The sequence below is a fragment of the Schistocerca gregaria genome, chromosome 1 (genome assembly GCF_023897955.1).
Source record: "Schistocerca gregaria isolate iqSchGreg1 chromosome 1, iqSchGreg1.2, whole genome shotgun sequence".
NCBI lineage: Eukaryota > Metazoa > Arthropoda > Insecta > Orthoptera > Acrididae > Schistocerca > Schistocerca gregaria.
This window is the reverse complement of record NC_064920.1, coordinates 214,964,362-214,982,375: the sequence shown is the minus strand read 5'-3', so window position 1 is coordinate 214,982,375 and position 18,014 is coordinate 214,964,362. Positions and strand designations below refer to the sequence as shown.

The window sequence follows — 18,014 nt, the reverse complement described above, 5'->3', positions numbered from 1 at the left end:
TGTTGCTTGTATTGATCTTTCATCTCTGGGATTTTCAATTCCTTTTAAACTATGTGGCTGTCACCTGTCTGTGTTATGTACCTTGCGTCTGGCATCACAAAAACATAGTGGCTGTTTCCTGACAGACCACTAGAATGCACCTTCTTCTGCTTCTTTAAAGAGGAAAGTGTCAATATATGATAAGAAAATGAAACCATGCACAAGAAACATAAAATATAGATTGTGATACCAACTGAGTAGGTTGTAACCTTAAAAGAGCAAGCATTGGTTATAGTCACCAGAATAAAAAGAGTGCTTACAATGCTTAACCAGTTACCTACAGGTGTTTTAGGTTACAGTCCTATAATTTCATGGAGAGTCCATGGTTGGCCTATAAGTATAGGTTGAGCTGTTTATTGCTCAAATCACACAGTTGGCAATAGTTGAGAACTAATAATGTTGAATACAGGTGTTTTCAGTATAACAGAGCACTGAATATAAGAAACAGAAGTTATTTTTTGTTTGTATAATTTAGAAAATTAAATCTTGTCATAGGATTTCCACACTTTCTCATGCAAACTTGCCTTCTAGTCCCCACCTTCTCTCTTTCTCCTTTGCCTCCTCTTTTTCCTTTGGCTCCTCTTTTTCCTTTGCCTCCTCTTTTTCTTCCTCTCAAAGACATCAGTTTTATCGTAGCTAAAAGGTAAATTGTAAGAGCTAGTCAAATGAATCAACAGAAATATTTTGTATCCAAACAGTGTAATTTTGTTTCTAAAACAATAATCATGAGAGTTCAGGCATATATCCTTCCTGCTCACCAAATACATTATACCTTGCTAATACAATTTCTGCCTACTGTATGTGCTATTGGTTCATTGTCTTAATCATGTCTCTTTCTGTCAAAGTAAGTGCCCTCTTACATAATTCGTTAGTGTGCAGCAATTTTGAAAGTCAATTAGTGACAAGTTGACACTTTATGGTTGTACCTAAGCGATGTGTGGCTGTGTTGTAGAACAAGTTCTTTTCTATGGAATTCAGAGAAACTTATACTGGGAAGTAGACTTCAGATGGCCCCTGTGGTTTGGTTTGGCAGGCACTTAGGTTTGAGTCAGGCTGTAGAATATGCTCAAGTTCTTAATTGCACTATTCACTGCATTTCTCTTCTTCTTAATCCATATTTATGTCTTAATCCTGTAATCTCTTGGCTGAAGCTCACACATTGCTTACAAGTGTAGCTACTATCACTGACTGCCTACTTTTTGACACATCCACCTTCATCTTTGTCTCTCCTCTTCCTCACACTGTTGGATCCCTCTCAACCTTTGGTCTCAATGACCTCCCCTCTTCTTTCTAATCTTCCCCAGTTTTCCACCTTTTTTCCCAGAGGCAGGAACTAGCAGTTCCAAAAAGCTGGATAGTTTCGTTCTTCATGCATGTGTCTGTTGACAGTAGGAATGGGCTAAACAGGGACTTCTTGATATCACTGATTTCTGTGAATGCTACTTTCTGGTAACTGCAATTTTTAGTTGTGCTCTGTCACAGTTTAAAATCACAACTTGTATTCTTCCACACTGTGCCAACAATAAAACATGATTTCATTGACTTCTGCAAGATCTGCGATTTATCACCGAAAATGCTAAACTGTCATTAGTTGCAAGTTAACAACTGAAAGGTGCTGGAAAGTGTGTGTGCTATCTGGTATATCTGATCAGGTGAACTGTGTCAATGCAACAGAATGATATGTTCTTACTTGTGAAGTGTGCAGACAGTATGTCATAGAAGTTGTTATACGGTTTTAAAAAGATGATAAATAAATCTGAATGGACTGTGACTGAATAATAAATTGAAGTTTGTGTTGGGGAGGGCACTCGGCTTAAGTAGTTCGTGGAGCAATGTTGACCATTGTGCTGTGGTAGTGTAATGATTAGCATTTCTGCCTAGCAAGCAAGAAGACCCAGGTTCGATACCCCGCTACAGCAGAAATTTTAATTCATTTCGTCTGCTTCGATCATTATCGTAAATAAAAATTCCATTCTCTGCTTGCTAAAGCCACCCCACACCCCTAAATTTTCTGCCAAGTTAATATTAATAAAGACTTGGTTATGTGTTTTAAGGTTGATGGTATGCAAGTGAAAGAGTTAAAAGCTGACGTCGAAAATAGTTTAAGTGCAATACTTGAATACACAGAAAAGTTTACCTGCATGTTACAGTGTTCATAAAGTAGCTAAGTTATGTGGTGGACACCCCCTTCCATTTTTCATAGTTTATGTATGAAATATACACATCAAATTACTTGTCAAAACCTTGTACCTTACTTTATATGCGTTTTCTGAGTTTACCATGTGGTTTTAATTTTTATGGTGGAAAATCTTTCAACTGAATTATTACTTTTCTAACCTAGACTTCGGGCAATGCTATTGACTAGTCCAACTAACTTTTCCGTGTTGGAGATCACGGTCATGTAGAAGATTTGAAAGGATGTCATATTTGCCATAGACTGCAGAGATTATTTTATTTCACAGTTGCAGTTTCAGCCTTAAGCCATTATTGTGCAGTACTGAAAAAGCTAAGAAATATAATAAATATAAATTGCATGAACATGCCATGTATATAGTAGCATATTCCAAGAATGGCAAAAATAACATATCACTTATATTTTGCTTCAACACCTGTCAAAATTAAAAAAAAAAACTTATAAAACAAGGATTATAAGTGCCCCCAACATTTCCTATTATGTCAGATTTTTTTACACATTATAACAAAGGAGAGTCATGTGCATCCCAAACAATTTATCTTTTATTTTATTTTTTGAGTGTATCCTGACTTGCATAATATATTTCAGCAGTTCCTCATAATATTTTGTAATTACTTTTTAGACCTTTCTCGGTAACATTATAAGCAGTATAAAATTGTATGATTACATATGCATGCTTAATTATATTGAATTTCACATATTAGATTTTGGAGAGAGAGAGAGAGAGAGAGAGAGAGAGAGAGAGAGAGAGAGAGAGAGAGAGAGAGAGAGAGAGGACATATCCTGTGTTTACTAGGGAGAACACTGTAAAAGACAATTCTCATTATGTCTTTTTTTAATTTGTGAACATTTTGTGCCTTCTATGTTCTTTCATCACGAGCAATGTATATGAATGCAAATTGATGTGAAAGATCAGTGCTGCAATGCTTGTATGGGCCTCCAAGCCACTGTAAGTCCATTATGAGAGATAATATACACATTTTGAAGCCACTCTGTTATAAAAAATCTTCCTGTCCAATCCTTTTGTACTGTATGACTGTATCATTACAAGGGACCGGAAGATGTAGTATCTAATTTTGGCTAAATTTGCATCTTTTTTTTCAAAATTCCTGCTTATTTTTGTTGAAATTTGCATCTATTTGCTTTGTCTGAAGATTATTAGGCGAACAAATTTAAAAGGCTGTCACATTACATGAGTGAAGATAAACAAATTATTGGTTCTTTGAAATTGCCTGTTAAAAAAGTGCTCATTGGGAACTTTTTGACTGGAATGTTTGCTTTTGGAAAAACTTTTCAACACCTTTTTCTTCCTAAATGCCTTTTGTTTTCTTCGTTTGGCTGTATTTAAGCATTCAAAAATGATTGTTCTGTTGAAAAGCAGCAGCCTTTTCCCACCAATTAAATGAATGTGTCCTTGATATAAGATGTTTCTGGACATTATTTGTCTTTTCCCACCCAATATGAAGATTTAAAAAATCTGCAGAGTACTAATTCCAACCTTTTGTGGGCATTTATAGTGCTACCACCCATGCTTGACAACACTAGAGATAGAACTGATGAGGCACTTAGAGTAGAAGTAGAACTGAATGTACAACAAGTAGACTTCAATGTTAGGGAAATTTCAGCGCCATCGAAAAAAGTTACAGATTTTGTATTCCAGTTGCCATAGTGCAGACAGCGGGTGCTGTGTAGTCTTTAGTTACAGATGGCTGTGAGTGTAAATAGACTAGAATTTTGACTGCCATAGAGGAAGGAGCAGTGTGAGGAAATAAACGCCACCTCCATTTTGTTGGGCAGTAGCCTGCAGCAGAAATGAAACATTGTCACAGGGATCGTCTATCTCTTCTGATGTTGTAACAGTCCTAATCGAAATCCGTGATGGACCAGAATTAGTTGCCTCACTTATTTCAAAATAAGAAAAGAAAATGGCGAGCAACACACAACACAAAGCATTTCGTAACGGTTATGCGCAATTGCTTGTTGAAGTAAACAGAGTATTGTTAATAATGTAGTTCAGGCTCCACCTTTGGCGGTGTTTGATGCAACTGCAGTACAAAACATCCATCACCTAATTTGCCACGTTAAAACTGCCCTCATTATCCTGTCTTTTGAGCTTTTGTTAACAAACAAAACATACATGTTTCTGTCTTACAAAATGTTAGGTCCCAAGGCTGAGTGCTACATTGCATTACGCCATGTACATCTTAAACAGATCATTCAACTGTCCACAATTGGCATGGCACCAGATCACTGATCGCATTGATACATCATTACGTTAGTACACTCTATTTCTGCAAGTAGGTTATTGTGCACATTATCTTTCCAAATTGGGTTTCACCAGATGATGTAGAATGCCAGTAACTGCTCACATTTTCAATGTTGTATACAGAAAATAAAGCTATTTCAAACTATCCCTGATGAATAACTCATCTGGGTGCAATTCGCTATGAAACAGTGTCTATTGAGTAATCTCGCGTTTCTGCATTTTGAGGCAGAATTCGCATCTATTTCACATTTATTGCAAAATACAATTTTGTTCTGCTCCCTAATTATTACATAGAAAGATGTATTTTTCCAGCAAATGTAAAATGACGTGATACTATGCCTACAGTTGTTCTTGCTGGAATGTGCTATTTCTGAAAATAGCAGAGAAAAGATGACTCACAAATTTATTTTCATCAACTGCCTCAGTTCACATACAAAAAGTGTGTATGAACAGCAGTTTATTGTGATTTGGGTCCGTGTTGATAGCTGAGTGATCAGCGTGGCGGAATGCCATGCGAAGGCGCCCAGGTTTGATTCCCGACTGGGTTGGAGATTTTTCTCTGCTCAGGAACTGGGTGTTGTGTTGTCTACATCACCATCTCATCCCCATCGACACACAACACGCCAAAGTGGCATCAACTCAAAAGACTTGCACGAGGCGATCTGTCTACCCTATGGGAGGCCCTAGCCACATGAAATTTTTCATAGAGCACATTAGCTTCATAGATGAGTTGTTTGACCATAATAATGTAACACTCCCATAGCATGAGACAGAGGTTCTTAGAACAAAGCACGAATGTCGGTCAACAGATGGCACTACATTGAATGTTAAATGCTAATTTTAGTTGCTACTTCTGACTTCTAGTTGCAACATGTCATTGACATCACAACCAAACTCTATAGTATGAAACACATTTCTTAGAAAGAAGGAAGAACTTCAGCAGCACATGGCATTGAATGTTAAATGCTACTCTTAGCTGCTACCTGAAACTTCTAGTTATGACTGAAATTGCAGGCAAATATAGGAAAGTTGTTGTTGTTGTGAATACTGTGACTTCTCAATCACTGTGATTTGTAACAGATACACGATTTCTTGCCCACCTTTATATGCAGTACTGGAATTCCACCTCCTTGAGGGCAGTACTGACCAGCAATTCTATCTTCTTCTATTTTTACAGTTTGTGCACGAGCTTTTTCTTTCTTTCTTTCTTTCTTTCTTTTTCTTCTTTCTTTCTTTTTCACTATAAAATAAATTGGTGATTTTTTTTTTTAATTGATGACTCTGTAGGTGCTCAAGTGACTAGCAACGCTCCCCACTCTCTCGCTCCACATTTTCAGAAACTAAAATAGAGACTGTACATGTGTTCACGATCCTTTGTAACTCTTACGGTAAGATATTTCTCTGTTGAACCCAATATAAAATGAGCATGAAAGAGTTGACAGGAGAATGAAACCTGGACACAGTCTACAGAGAGGAAAGAAATCAGTGTCTGGCTAGTGAGAAGTAAGAAAAAGTATCAGGTATTAGAAATAACTGTTTACAATAAAGACTGAGAAGAAATATTGTTAGCGAATATGCTAAGAAAAATTGATTGATATGGAATAAGCTGAGTATAACTTGAAGGTGGAGAAAATTACAGTTTATTTTAATTTTGAGGTCTTCCGCTTTTCAATTTTTATCTCACTTTCTTTCTGCCATGACTCATCTTGATTTCTCTGCCTGTCTTGCTTTTCTCTTTCCCGTTAAATGTTGACCTTGAATTTTGACACTGCCCCATTTTTAAACCATTTTTCTCTCTCCATTACTTTGGTCTTTGGCTGCGTAGCGAACCAATTATTATTGTTATTATTATTGTTATTATTATTATTATTATTATTATTTCTTTCTTTCTTATCTCAGACGTTATGTCTGGTCAAAAGTAGAAAGTGCCGCGGACCTTGATCAAGCATGACTTCCTTTTAACTGTACGGTATATGTTATGTTGCATTTAAGACCTTTCGGGTAATTGAACATGTATCAATAATTACGGATTTCTGTAGTTGTATATATAAGTTTGGATGTAGCTGTATTGCATTGATGTACTGGTGGATATTGTGTGGTATGACTCCTGTAGTTGAAAGTATAATTGGTATAATGTCAACTTTATCCTGATGCCACATATCCTTGACTTCCTCGGCCAGTTGGATGTATTTTTCAATTTTTTCTCCCGTTTTCTTTTGTATATTTGTTGTATTGGGTATGGATATTTCGATTAGTTGTGTTAATTTCTTCTTTTTATTGGTGAGTATGATGTCAGGTTTGTTATGTGGTGTTGTTTTATCTGTTATAATGGTTCTGTTCCAGTATAATTTGTGTTCATCATTCTCCAGTACATTTTGTGGTGCATACTTGTATGTGGGAACGTGTTGTTTTATAAGTTTATGTTGTAAGCCAAGCTGTTGATGTATTATTTTTGCTACATTGTCATGTCTTCTGGGGTATTCTGTATTTGCTAGTATTGTACATCCGCTTGTGATGTGATCTACTGTTTCTATTTGTTGTTTGCAAAGTCTGCATTTATCTGTTGTGGTATTGGGATCTTTAATAATATGCTTGCTGTAATATCTGGTGTTTATTGTTTGATCCTGTATTCCAATCATGAATCCTTCCGTCTCACTGTATATATTGCCTTTTCTTAGCCATGTGTTGGATGCGTCTTGATCGATGTGTGGCTGTGTTAGATGATACGGGTGCTTGCCATGTAGTGTTTTCTTTTTCCAATTTACTTTCTTTGTATCTGTTGATGTTATGTGATCTAAAGGGTTGTAGAAGTGGTTATGAAATTGCAGTGGTGTAGCCGATGTATTTATATGAGTGATTGCTTTGTGTATTTTGCTAGTTTCTGCTCGTTCTAGAAAGAATTTTCTTAAATTGTCTACCTGTCCATAATGTAGGTTTTTTATGTCGATAAATCCCCTTCCTCCTTCCTTTCTGCTTAATGTGAATCTTTCTGTTGCTGAATGTATGTGATGTATTCTATATTTGTGGCATTGTGATCGTGTAAGTGTATTGAGTGCTTCTAGGTCTGTGTTACTCCATTTCACTACTCCAAATGAGTATTTGGACATTATTATTATTATTATTATTATTATTATTATTGTGGTAATGACTGGTGCTGTTCAATATCTGCCGGTAATGTGGGTGATGATTTGTTTTCTTGCACTGGCCCACTTTTTCTATATATTGATTAGATCCATAAACCAGGAAAACAGTTTAGTCTTTTATTTATTTTGCTGATACTGTAGTAACAATTATTTCAAATTTTCAGGAATGTTTCTACTGGGGTGAAGCATGCTGCAATGAAGCATTTCAGAAATACCTTGGCTCAGAAGACAAGGAGCAACAAAAATGGGCCACAACCATAGAGAAGCTACTTGCTGGTTTGGAATCCTGTGTGACCAAGGCTGGACTCTCTGTTGGTTGGTAGTCAATTGTTACACTTATGAATTTTGCTTTCTGTTCTGTTTCTTAGTACTGTTAGCTGGAAATTGCCATTCATTGTATTTTTGCCTTTTCATGTCCAGCTTTTTGACTGTGTATTGCTTTACTTACTGGAAAGGAAAATCGTAGTCAAATCCACAGGAACAAAGACTGAATGTTCAGCATATGCTTTGAAAATGAACATTTTTCTTTAGAAAAAATATGGGTAAGGAGAGGATTGGGACGAATGGGGGAGAATGTTATGGAGGCTGTTGCCAGGAGAAAGTGTTTGTGAAACAATTTATGAGTGAGCTTTGTCTTGTTAGAGTGATAATTAAATGTGTTTTGCATTGACTTGCAGACAGAAAGGTTAACATTCTTTAGATACCATGCCGTTCTGTGGGGCTGCCATAAGACTCAACACTTTTTTTACATTTGTGTAAGTGACACCATACACAGTGTAAACAAAAAACTGCCACAGGTGTAAAATTAATCAAAAATAAAGTTTAAAACATATGACTATAAGTAGATGATGTTATAACAGAACAAGAAAATAAAGCTGAACTGCAACATTCCATATACCATCATAATGGTCTGTGAGTGTGGCGTATTATGCAAGAAAAATAAAAATAATGGCATATTGGGGAAAAGAGCCACTAAGATAAAAAATCGTCATTAACAACAAAAATACAGAATAAACCTCCACCTTTAGTTACTTAATATGTGATATTAGCAAAAATAAAGATAGCCACTGTAAAAAAAAAAAAAAATTAAATAAATAAATCTGGGCAATATGTGGGGCCAGACTGGAATTATGTACGGATGTGAGAGATGGGTGCCAACACAAAACAAAGTCTAGATTGCAGAGCTTTGAACTGCTAAGAACAACAAAAGGATGTGAAAGTGAACCAAAGTTCACAAATAAAACTACAAGAGTCGTATTGAAAATAGAATCAGTGAACACATGAATGAAAGAACATAGAAACAGATAGGGGCCACATGTAAAGAAAATTGAGGATATCAGATACCCCAAGGCAGTTGTACGTTATGCAGAAGAAAAAAAAGAAAGATGGAGAAGGTGATTGAAGGTGACCTAAACCACAAACTGAAGAAGAAGGAGGAGGAGGAGGAGGTTGTGATGATGTGGTGGTGATATGATACTACTTCTCTTGCTGCTGATGATGATGATGGTTGTCTTATAGTGTTATCTTCTGTGGCAGTGCAGTCAAGGTCAAAGGAGTATTTATTGTACTGAATGCTGCTGTGACAATCTGTGTAAAGATGATAACAAAATACCTTGTAGAAGCTTCATCAGGGACATTGAGATTCTTATACACAGTTACTCTCTAATGGTATATATGATAAATAATAATAATAGAGTTAATTTAGGACAAGCTATAAAATTCACAATCACAATACAAGAATTAAAAAGTTACTTGTGGGCTATGTACCCTTGTTGAGGGTTTGGAATGGAGTTTTATATTCATTGCAAAAGTCTCCAGGTGGTTGCCAGTAACATCAGTCAGTAAACTGGAAAAGAACTAGATATTCAGACAAAGTAAAAGAAAGAGTTCCTTATTACCGTTCTTTCTATAATTTATTACAAAATATGGACCTTTGGGGGGGGGGGGGCTTAAATTTTGATTGTGTCATACAGCTTATTAACTTTGGCAGTGTGTATACTGCTGATAGTATTCTCTGAAATCAGAAATGTTTAGTTAATAATTAATATGAATCAAGAGGTAAAAACAGTACAGTACTGTAGGAGGAAGAGCAATGCCTTCTTTTTTTCAAAATCACAACTTTTGTTATATGAGAATAATCCCCATAATTATCAGCGTGAATGTATTAGTGCCAGTCATAATTGTTCCTGGTCTTTATTAAAGAAGTACCATGCAGTACTACCTTCTGCCTGCTGCTATTAATTTGACTTGTTCCTTGTCCCTGATGGCCCTTGTTTTTATGTGATCTAGTTACAAGAGATTGGATTAAATCTTGTACAAACCAGTAAGGTTAGTTAAGAGTGCTGTATTTATTTGCTTATTTTATGTCATGATCTCGTAACAACAAGATTGAACATTTTATTCTGTATACGGATGGTTGGTGTGTGTGTGTGTGTGTGTGTGTGTGTGTGTGTGTGTGTGTCCTTTTTTTACTACAGTTTTACATTTTATCCAATGTTTTAAAGTTGACAGCCCCAGGTTACCAAGATTAGTACAAAATTTGATGCACATGTTGTGCCACCAATTGGAAGCACCTGAAACTGCTGTAGAAATGCCTATTGAGACTGTGACACCATGGATTTTGTTGCAGCAGATAATTCAATGGTAAGTATAATGTAGCAAGTATTTAAAAAACTCCATATTTAACAGGTAATAGAGGAAGGGGGGGAGGGGGGGGACAAGGGAAAAAGTCAGATAAGAACACATAAATATTCAATAAATCATTACTTGAAGACAAATTGAAAACTTAACTAGGGGAGATGGTAAAAAAGATAATTTTATTATTATTGTAAGGGAAGTCCTTGGTGGAATGTAAATAATAGAGGACATATAGATAACAGCTTAAAGTTGCTTTGAGTCATTGATAGGCACAGAAACAAAACTGAGAATGTCGCTGAGCTCTCAGATGAATCCTTCTTCATGGCTAATGCACACAGACACTTGCATTGCTACGGCTACACTGTCTCAGGCAACTGCAGCACGACTGCAGTAGATGTTATATTGTGTGAAGTGGACGAGATGAGAAATTAGGCAGGTAGCCACCTCTTTCCCTACTCTGACTGCACCCTATGCACCCACCCACCTTCTGCCTGCTTCCTAAAATCCATAAACTAACCATCCAAACACCCCCCCTCCTCCCACCACCACCACCACCACCACAACCACAACCACCCAATTGCAGCTCATTACTGTGGTCTCGCAGAAAAGATCTCTGCTCTCGTTGAATAAACCCTACATTCTATTACTAACAGTCTAGCATCCCACATCATTGAGTGAAACCATTTCACAGAATTGTATTTGCATTGGGATTACAGCCTTGTTGAATTTTTTTAAATAATGTAATGTTCACCATAGATTATATTATTTGACAGTTTTCCACATTGCAATTTTGACAGTAGATCATTGTCAAGTGGTGATCTGCAGTTAGTATATACACTAAACATACATTTCACGGACAAAAAGCATGTATGTTACATCCGTGTGTGTGTGTGTGTGTGTGTGTGTGTGTGTGTGTGTGTGTGTGTGTGTGTGTGTACTTATCATTGTTAATAAAGTGTGATAGTCTTTGTTTCTCCATTCCCTAAAGCTTAGCACCTAAGGGTATATTTGTATGTGCTGCCAGAGGTTTTGGCTCTAGACACCTGTGTAAATCATAATTGTGGTCCTTGGAAATGATGTAAATTCATTGAACCTAATTACCCCCTGTTTTTGATCAGTGTGGTGTACATTATGGACAATTGTGGGAACCATGAATTTAGTTTCAAGAAACTTAATCCCTTCTTTTACATACCGATAAAGTTAGTTAAGGATGCTGTTTTTTATGCTTGTTTTTGTGATGATCTCATATTAAGATTATGTATTTTATCCTTTACGCAGATGGTGTATGTGGCAAATTCTGAAGTGAGCCATGAAAGCTCCAAATTTTACTCAGTTTATTTAAGTTGATATCTACTGTTCTTCAGCATGTGAATAATTTTTGTTATTCCTCAATCCAGATTGTTATGTACCTAACATGAAACAGTCGCTGGAATGTCTGACTTTAGTGTATATACTGGTATTGAGTGCGGCTTACACTTGACAGTGACCTAAGATAAAAATTGTAACATGGAAATTGTGTTGTGATACTTTCTCGCCACTGTTGATGCCACCCCCATATACTCTTAATCACCCAACCCCAAGGCCTCCCCACCTGTAGGCTTGCCGCTGTCAAACATTACCTCTAGCAATGTCCTACTGTTAACTGTAGAGCAAGAAATATTATATAGAAAAGTAGCAATTTTTTTTACAACAAATGAACTTCTGAATGGTTGTTCCCACACTGAAAATGTTCACATGGAATGATCAAAGATCTTTTTCATTCCAGAATGAGATTTTCACTCTGCAGCGGAGTGTGCACTGTAATGAAACTTCCGGGCAGATTAAAACTGTGTGCCGGACCGAGGCTCAAACTCAGGACCTTTCCCTTTCACGGACAAGTGCTCTACCAACTGAGCTACCCAAGCATCACTCACGCCCCGTCCTCACAGCTTTACTTCTGCCACTACCTCACCTCCTACGTTCCAAACCTTACAGAAGCTCTCCTGCGAACCCTGCAGAACTAGCACTCCTGAAAGAAAGGATATTGCGGAAACATGGCTTAGCCACAGCCTGGGGGAAGTTCCCAGAATGAGATTTTCACTCTGCAGCGGAGTGTGCACTGATATGAAACGTGGTAGAGCACTTGCCCACGAAAGGCAAAGGTCCCAAGTTCGAGTCTCGGTCCGGCACACAGTTTTAATCTGCCAGGAAGTTTCACCTTTTTCTTCGCACAAACGCGTAGAATATACAGGGTGTAAATTTTAAGTTGTCAAACAAGAATAATTCAAAAAATAAGCTTCACATGAAAAAATGTGTAGAATCCAAAGTCGATTATTTTCAAGGGGAATGTCTGCTGGTGCTAAAATTAGCCCACCACCCCAGCCCCCTATGGGTGGTGTGGAATGCAGATTTAAAATTTCAAGTGGGAACCCCCATTTTTTTATTGCAGAATCAGATTCTACATGAAAAGGTACGTACATTTTGTCTTAAACATTTGATTTGATTCTTGGTAGTTGGTGCTGTAATTCAAGAAAATCCATTTTATCATTTCTGCATGGAAAATGGTTACGGATAAATAAAAAATACTTATTTAGTTCGTAAATTTTGATTCACTAAAACTCTCCCTCTCTCCCCATAGAGCGGGGTTTGAGATATAGGAATTAGTTTTACAAATGTTGACCCAAGTATTAATTTATTTCCGTAGAGTCCGATAAGTTTTGTTTGTTTCATGGTCATGAAGCCACACAACTTTTAATTATCAGACAAATCATCTGATTAGCTAACTAACCAACTAACCAAACATCCTACTTACTAATGAGCAAACTCATTAACTCACAGAGTAAACAAAGTAAAAGACTAACTGAGGAAAAGACTAACCCACTCGCTAACTAAAGATGAACGTATTCCTCTTCAAGATTTGGTGGTCCTGAAAAGGTAAGATTGGTTTCGTTTTATTCTTGATTATTTGCAAATACTTGCAAGTAAATTAATTTCAGGGTCCTTGTTTCCAGTGAGTCCCCTGCCTCTTGGCCTGCTTGTTGTCTGCAAATCCCTTGCATCTCACCATTTTATGAAATCAAATGTTCAAAATGACGACCTCCAACTTTGATGCATTTATTGACTCATGCTGTAAATCCCTTCACATATCTTGATAACGTGTCTGGTGTAATTGCAGCGCAAGCATCTCTTATTCTTTGCATCATGTTTTCACTAGTGGTAGGCGTTTCTTGATAAACAATATCTTTTAGATAACCCCATAAGAAAAAATCTGGCAAGGTCAGGTGATCTGGCTTGCCAATTCACAGGACCTGCCCTGCCGATCCAGCGACCATGAGAAAGTCGATCTATGTAGTACATCGCATGCTGCTAATTAATAATGTGCTGGATAACCATGTTGAAACAACATCTTTAGTCGAAGTTCGATTCTCAGTCTTCAAGTAGATCTGGCAGTTCATTTTCAAGTAGGTTCCGATATTTGTTGCCATTCAAATTACCGTTGGTAAAATACCGTATTTACTCGAATCTAAGCTGCACCTGAAAAATGAGACTCGAAATCCAGGAAAAAAAAATTTCCCGAATCTAAGCCGCACCTGAAATTTGAGACTCGAAATTCAAGAGGAGAGAAAAGGTTTAGGCCGAACCCCAAATCGAAACAATGTTGGTCCATTGTAATATGATACACAATTTAGGTCGAATGAATGACGATACAGCTACAGTCGTTTGGTTCGAGTCGTAAGCTTAGCAGTTAAGCTTTACCAGGTAGCCATTGCTATGCGTCAGGCACTCCACCCGTATTTGTACGGGTACTCTTCCTTTATCACGTGCTTCTTCTGGTTTGAATTGATTGCTTTTTATATATATATATCTGCTTGTGTCTGTGTATGTGCGGATGGATATGTGTGTGGGTGTGTGTGTGCGCGAGTGTACACCTGTCCCTTTTTTTCCCCTAAGGGAAGTCTTTCCACTCCCGGGATTGGAATGACTCCTTACCCTCTCCCTTAAAACCCACATCCTTTCATTTTTCCCTCTCCTTCCCTCTTTCCTGACGAAGCAACTGCCAGTTGCGAAAGCTCGTAATTCTGTGTGTGTGTTTGTGTGTTTTGTTCATGTGCCTGTCTGCCGGCACTTTCCCGCTTGGTAAGTCTTGGAATCTTTGTTTTTAATATATATATATATATATATATATATATATATATATATATATATATATATATATATATATATATATATATATATATATATATATATATATATATATATATATATATATATATATAAAAAGTGCCGTTCTCTTTGTTATAGGTGTTTACGCCACTCTAAGCTAAGAATGTGTTACTATATTGTGTCATGCATTGTTTGTTGCATTCTGTGTTTACGGCCTGTCACTGCTCGCGGCATGGCTTGCTTTTGTGCACGCTACCGCTGCTTACAATTAAAAGAAAAAAAAAAGAGAGGAATTGTCTCATTAGCGAAAAAATGGCGAGAGACTGCTATTTGTTGTTACTTACACTGCTGCTTTCTTTGATAATGATCAACAAGAACCAAATAATAGAATGCGTATGATAGAAGATGTTCTGAACAAGAGTTTAGCGAAAAACAATTTCCGTTTGAAAATCTTTGCAGACGCCTCTTCAGTACATTACATTCTGCACAGAAATTAGTCATCTTAGATTTTAAAATCTAGTCAATTGCCGTGCCTCATTTCTGACTGTATCACTATTAGGCACAAGAATAATGTGAATATAAACATGACATGATATGTATATTCTTCCGCATTTGCTGTTGTCTCACTCTAGTTTTATAGTTTATTAGGCAGACAGGATTTAAATGAGATAGCAGCAAACATGAAAGAATACATGGCAAATGTTTATATTCGTATTATTCTTATGGTGAAGAGAATATTGCATGTGATTGACAATTCATAAAAGTTCCTATTAGCAACCATCTCTTCTCACAGGTAAGAAAAATTCAGAACATAGAGTTGGCCATATTGACAAACATCCCAAACAGTCTTGCCAGTCGGTTTTTCGTAGTACTTTGAAATGCTGCTAATTTCGAAGATGAACAGTACTTAATTTGTATTAACTCGGGGCGGAGAAAAAAAGCTTGTCTTCCACCCCTTTTTTTTACACTGACACAGAGGTTTTAGCGCCAGTATTTGTCTTTGTGCCTGCAAAGCATGCCTGTGTAGAAGTGCGGCTTAGATTCGAGTAAATGCGGTATGGACCTATCAGTTTATCATCAGTTATACCACACCAAACATTAACTGACCAAGGTCACTGATGGTTGACTTCTCGAACAGAGTGTGGGTTCTGTTCGCTCCAGTAATGCATGTTATGGGAATTAACTTTGCCATGGTTTGTGAATGTTGCCTTATTGGAGAAAAGTACTCTGACAAAAAAGTTCTGGTTTGTTTGCATACACTGAACTGCCCAGTGATGAAAGTTAGATGGTTTTGGAAGTCACCACCATATAGTTCCAGATGGATGGGTACATGGTATGCATGAAATTTATGGAACTTGAGGATTTTCCAAACACTCATGTGTGAAATTCCTGATTGCCTTGATATTTCTCTTGTGGTATCAAGTGGATTATGAGCCACAGCAGCTAGGACTGCAACTTGATTGTTTCCTCTACAAACAGTAGCTGCACAGGTTCTTTTTTTCTGGTTCACACTACCTTCCGTAGAAAATTTTATAATAACGCAAACAAAACAGGACTCTGATCATACTTGGCCTTGAAAACGCTGCACATAAATCGTGACGGCATTGTCAAAATTTCTCCCACTTTCTCCATAAATGTACACCGTCTCAATTTTTTCTTCCACAGAAAGATAATTCATAATGACATATGCCACCTATTAATCTCAAGAGAGATAAGATAAGGGGCATCGAGAAAGGCAGGGTGAGAATTTCTATGAGCGAGAAGTGGCTCGTTCAGCGTAATTTTGCCTAGCAATACTAACTCTGCATCAGACGTGACTGGTACCGAGCAAAAGCCACAAACACAGTCACACCTGGTAATCAAACATAATTCGCTCAAAAGACAATCATTATAAATGATGTATTGCTGTCTGAATACTCAGACGGATAAAAGATATAGTGTGTTTATTACATTAATACTTGTTGTTGTTGTTGTTGTTGTTGTGGTCTTCAATCCTGAGACTGGTTTGATGCAGTCTCCATGCTACTCTATCCTGCGCAAGCTTCTTCATCTCACAGTACCTACTGCAACCTACATCCTTCTGAATCTGCTTAATGTATTCATCTCTTGGTCTCCCTCTACGATTTTTACCCTCCACACTACCCTCCAATACTTATAATTTCTAAATCCAAGTATTATTACAAGAAAGGGTGAATTTCTCATCCCTGCACTACCTGTCTGCGTCACTCTGAAACTTTATGCTGCTCATCAGCAAGGCTGGATAAGAGCATCGATTATTGATCAGGGCGGAGTGGGATATCGATTATCGTACGTAACAGCTGTGATATTCCAAAATAAAATAAAGATGTGAACAATGTGATTTAAGTCAATAAATTTATGAATGTCATTTTCTATGTTTTTCCACCAAAAACTAAAAGACTCAAACTAAGCAAGCACCCCAGTTATGAGACTTCTTGACAAACAAGAGTGATTACTCCGAATCTAATAAAAAATTAGGTCCGTGAGTCAGTTAGGTTTTTAGTTAATGAGTTCACTTGTTAGTTAGTTGGATGTTTGGTTAGCTAGTTAGCTAGTCAGATGATTTGTTTGATAGTTAAAATTTGTGTGGCCTCATGACCACAAAACAAAAAACCATTATTGGAATCTGCGGAAAAAATCAATATTTGGGTCAACATTTGTAACACTCTTTAATTCCTCTCTCTCAAACCCCACCCTCTGGGGAGAGAGGGAGAGTTTTAGTTTTATCGAATCAAGATTTACAAACTAAATAAGTAGTTTTTATTTATCCATAATCATTTTCTACACAAAAGTGAGAACATGGATTTTCTTGAATTATAGTGCCAACTACCAAGGATTAAAACAAATGTTTATGACAAAATGTACGTAACTTCCTGGCAGATTAAAACTGTGTGCCGGACCGAGACTTGAACTCGGGACCTTTGCCTTTCGATGGCAAGTGCTCTACCAACTGAGCCACCCAAGCACGACTCACGTCCCGTCCTCGCATCCCCCAAGCTGTGGCTAAGTCATGTCTTCGCATTATCCTTTCTTTCAGGAGTGCTAGTTCTGCAAGGTTCACAGAAGAGCTTCTGTAACGTTTGGAAGGTAGGAGACGAGGTACTGGCAGAAGTAAAGCTCTGAGGACGGGGCGTGAGTCGTGCTTGGGTAGCTCAGTTGGTAGAGCACTTGCCCACGAAAGGCAAAGGTCTCGAGTTAGAGTCTCGGTCCGGCACACAGTTTCAATCTGCCAGGAAGTTTCATATCAACGCACACTTCGCTGCAGAGTGAAAATCTCAGTCTGAAAATGTACGTAGTTTTTTATGTAGATTCTGATTCTGCAATAAAAATGGGGGTTCCCATTTGAAATTTTAAAGTTGCCTCCTGTCCCACCCCCAGGAGGCTAGGGTGGCGGGCTAATTTTAGCACCAGCACACACCCCCCTTGAAAAAATCTTTAGAATCCAAAGCTGATTATTTTCATGTGAAGCTTATATTTCAAGTTATTCTTGTTTGTCAACTTCAAATTTACACCCTGTATGTCTCATAATGAGGTCATCACTGCACCACATTGTATCTCTGAAGGAGAAAGGCAG

General features: G+C 37.4%; 1 protein-coding gene across 1 annotated transcript in view; it reads left to right on the top strand.

The window, feature by feature from the left end:
* LOC126337005 (calcineurin-binding protein cabin-1-like) overlaps positions 1-18,014 on the top strand; it is a 237,068-nt gene that overhangs the window by 90,746 nt on the left and 128,308 nt on the right. The window contains exons 15-16 of the mRNA XM_050001253.1: positions 7,807-7,957; positions 10,147-10,285. Coding sequence (XP_049857210.1) covers positions 7,807-7,957; positions 10,147-10,285 — 290 coding nt within the window. The remainder of the gene's footprint in view (positions 1-7,806; positions 7,958-10,146; positions 10,286-18,014) is intronic.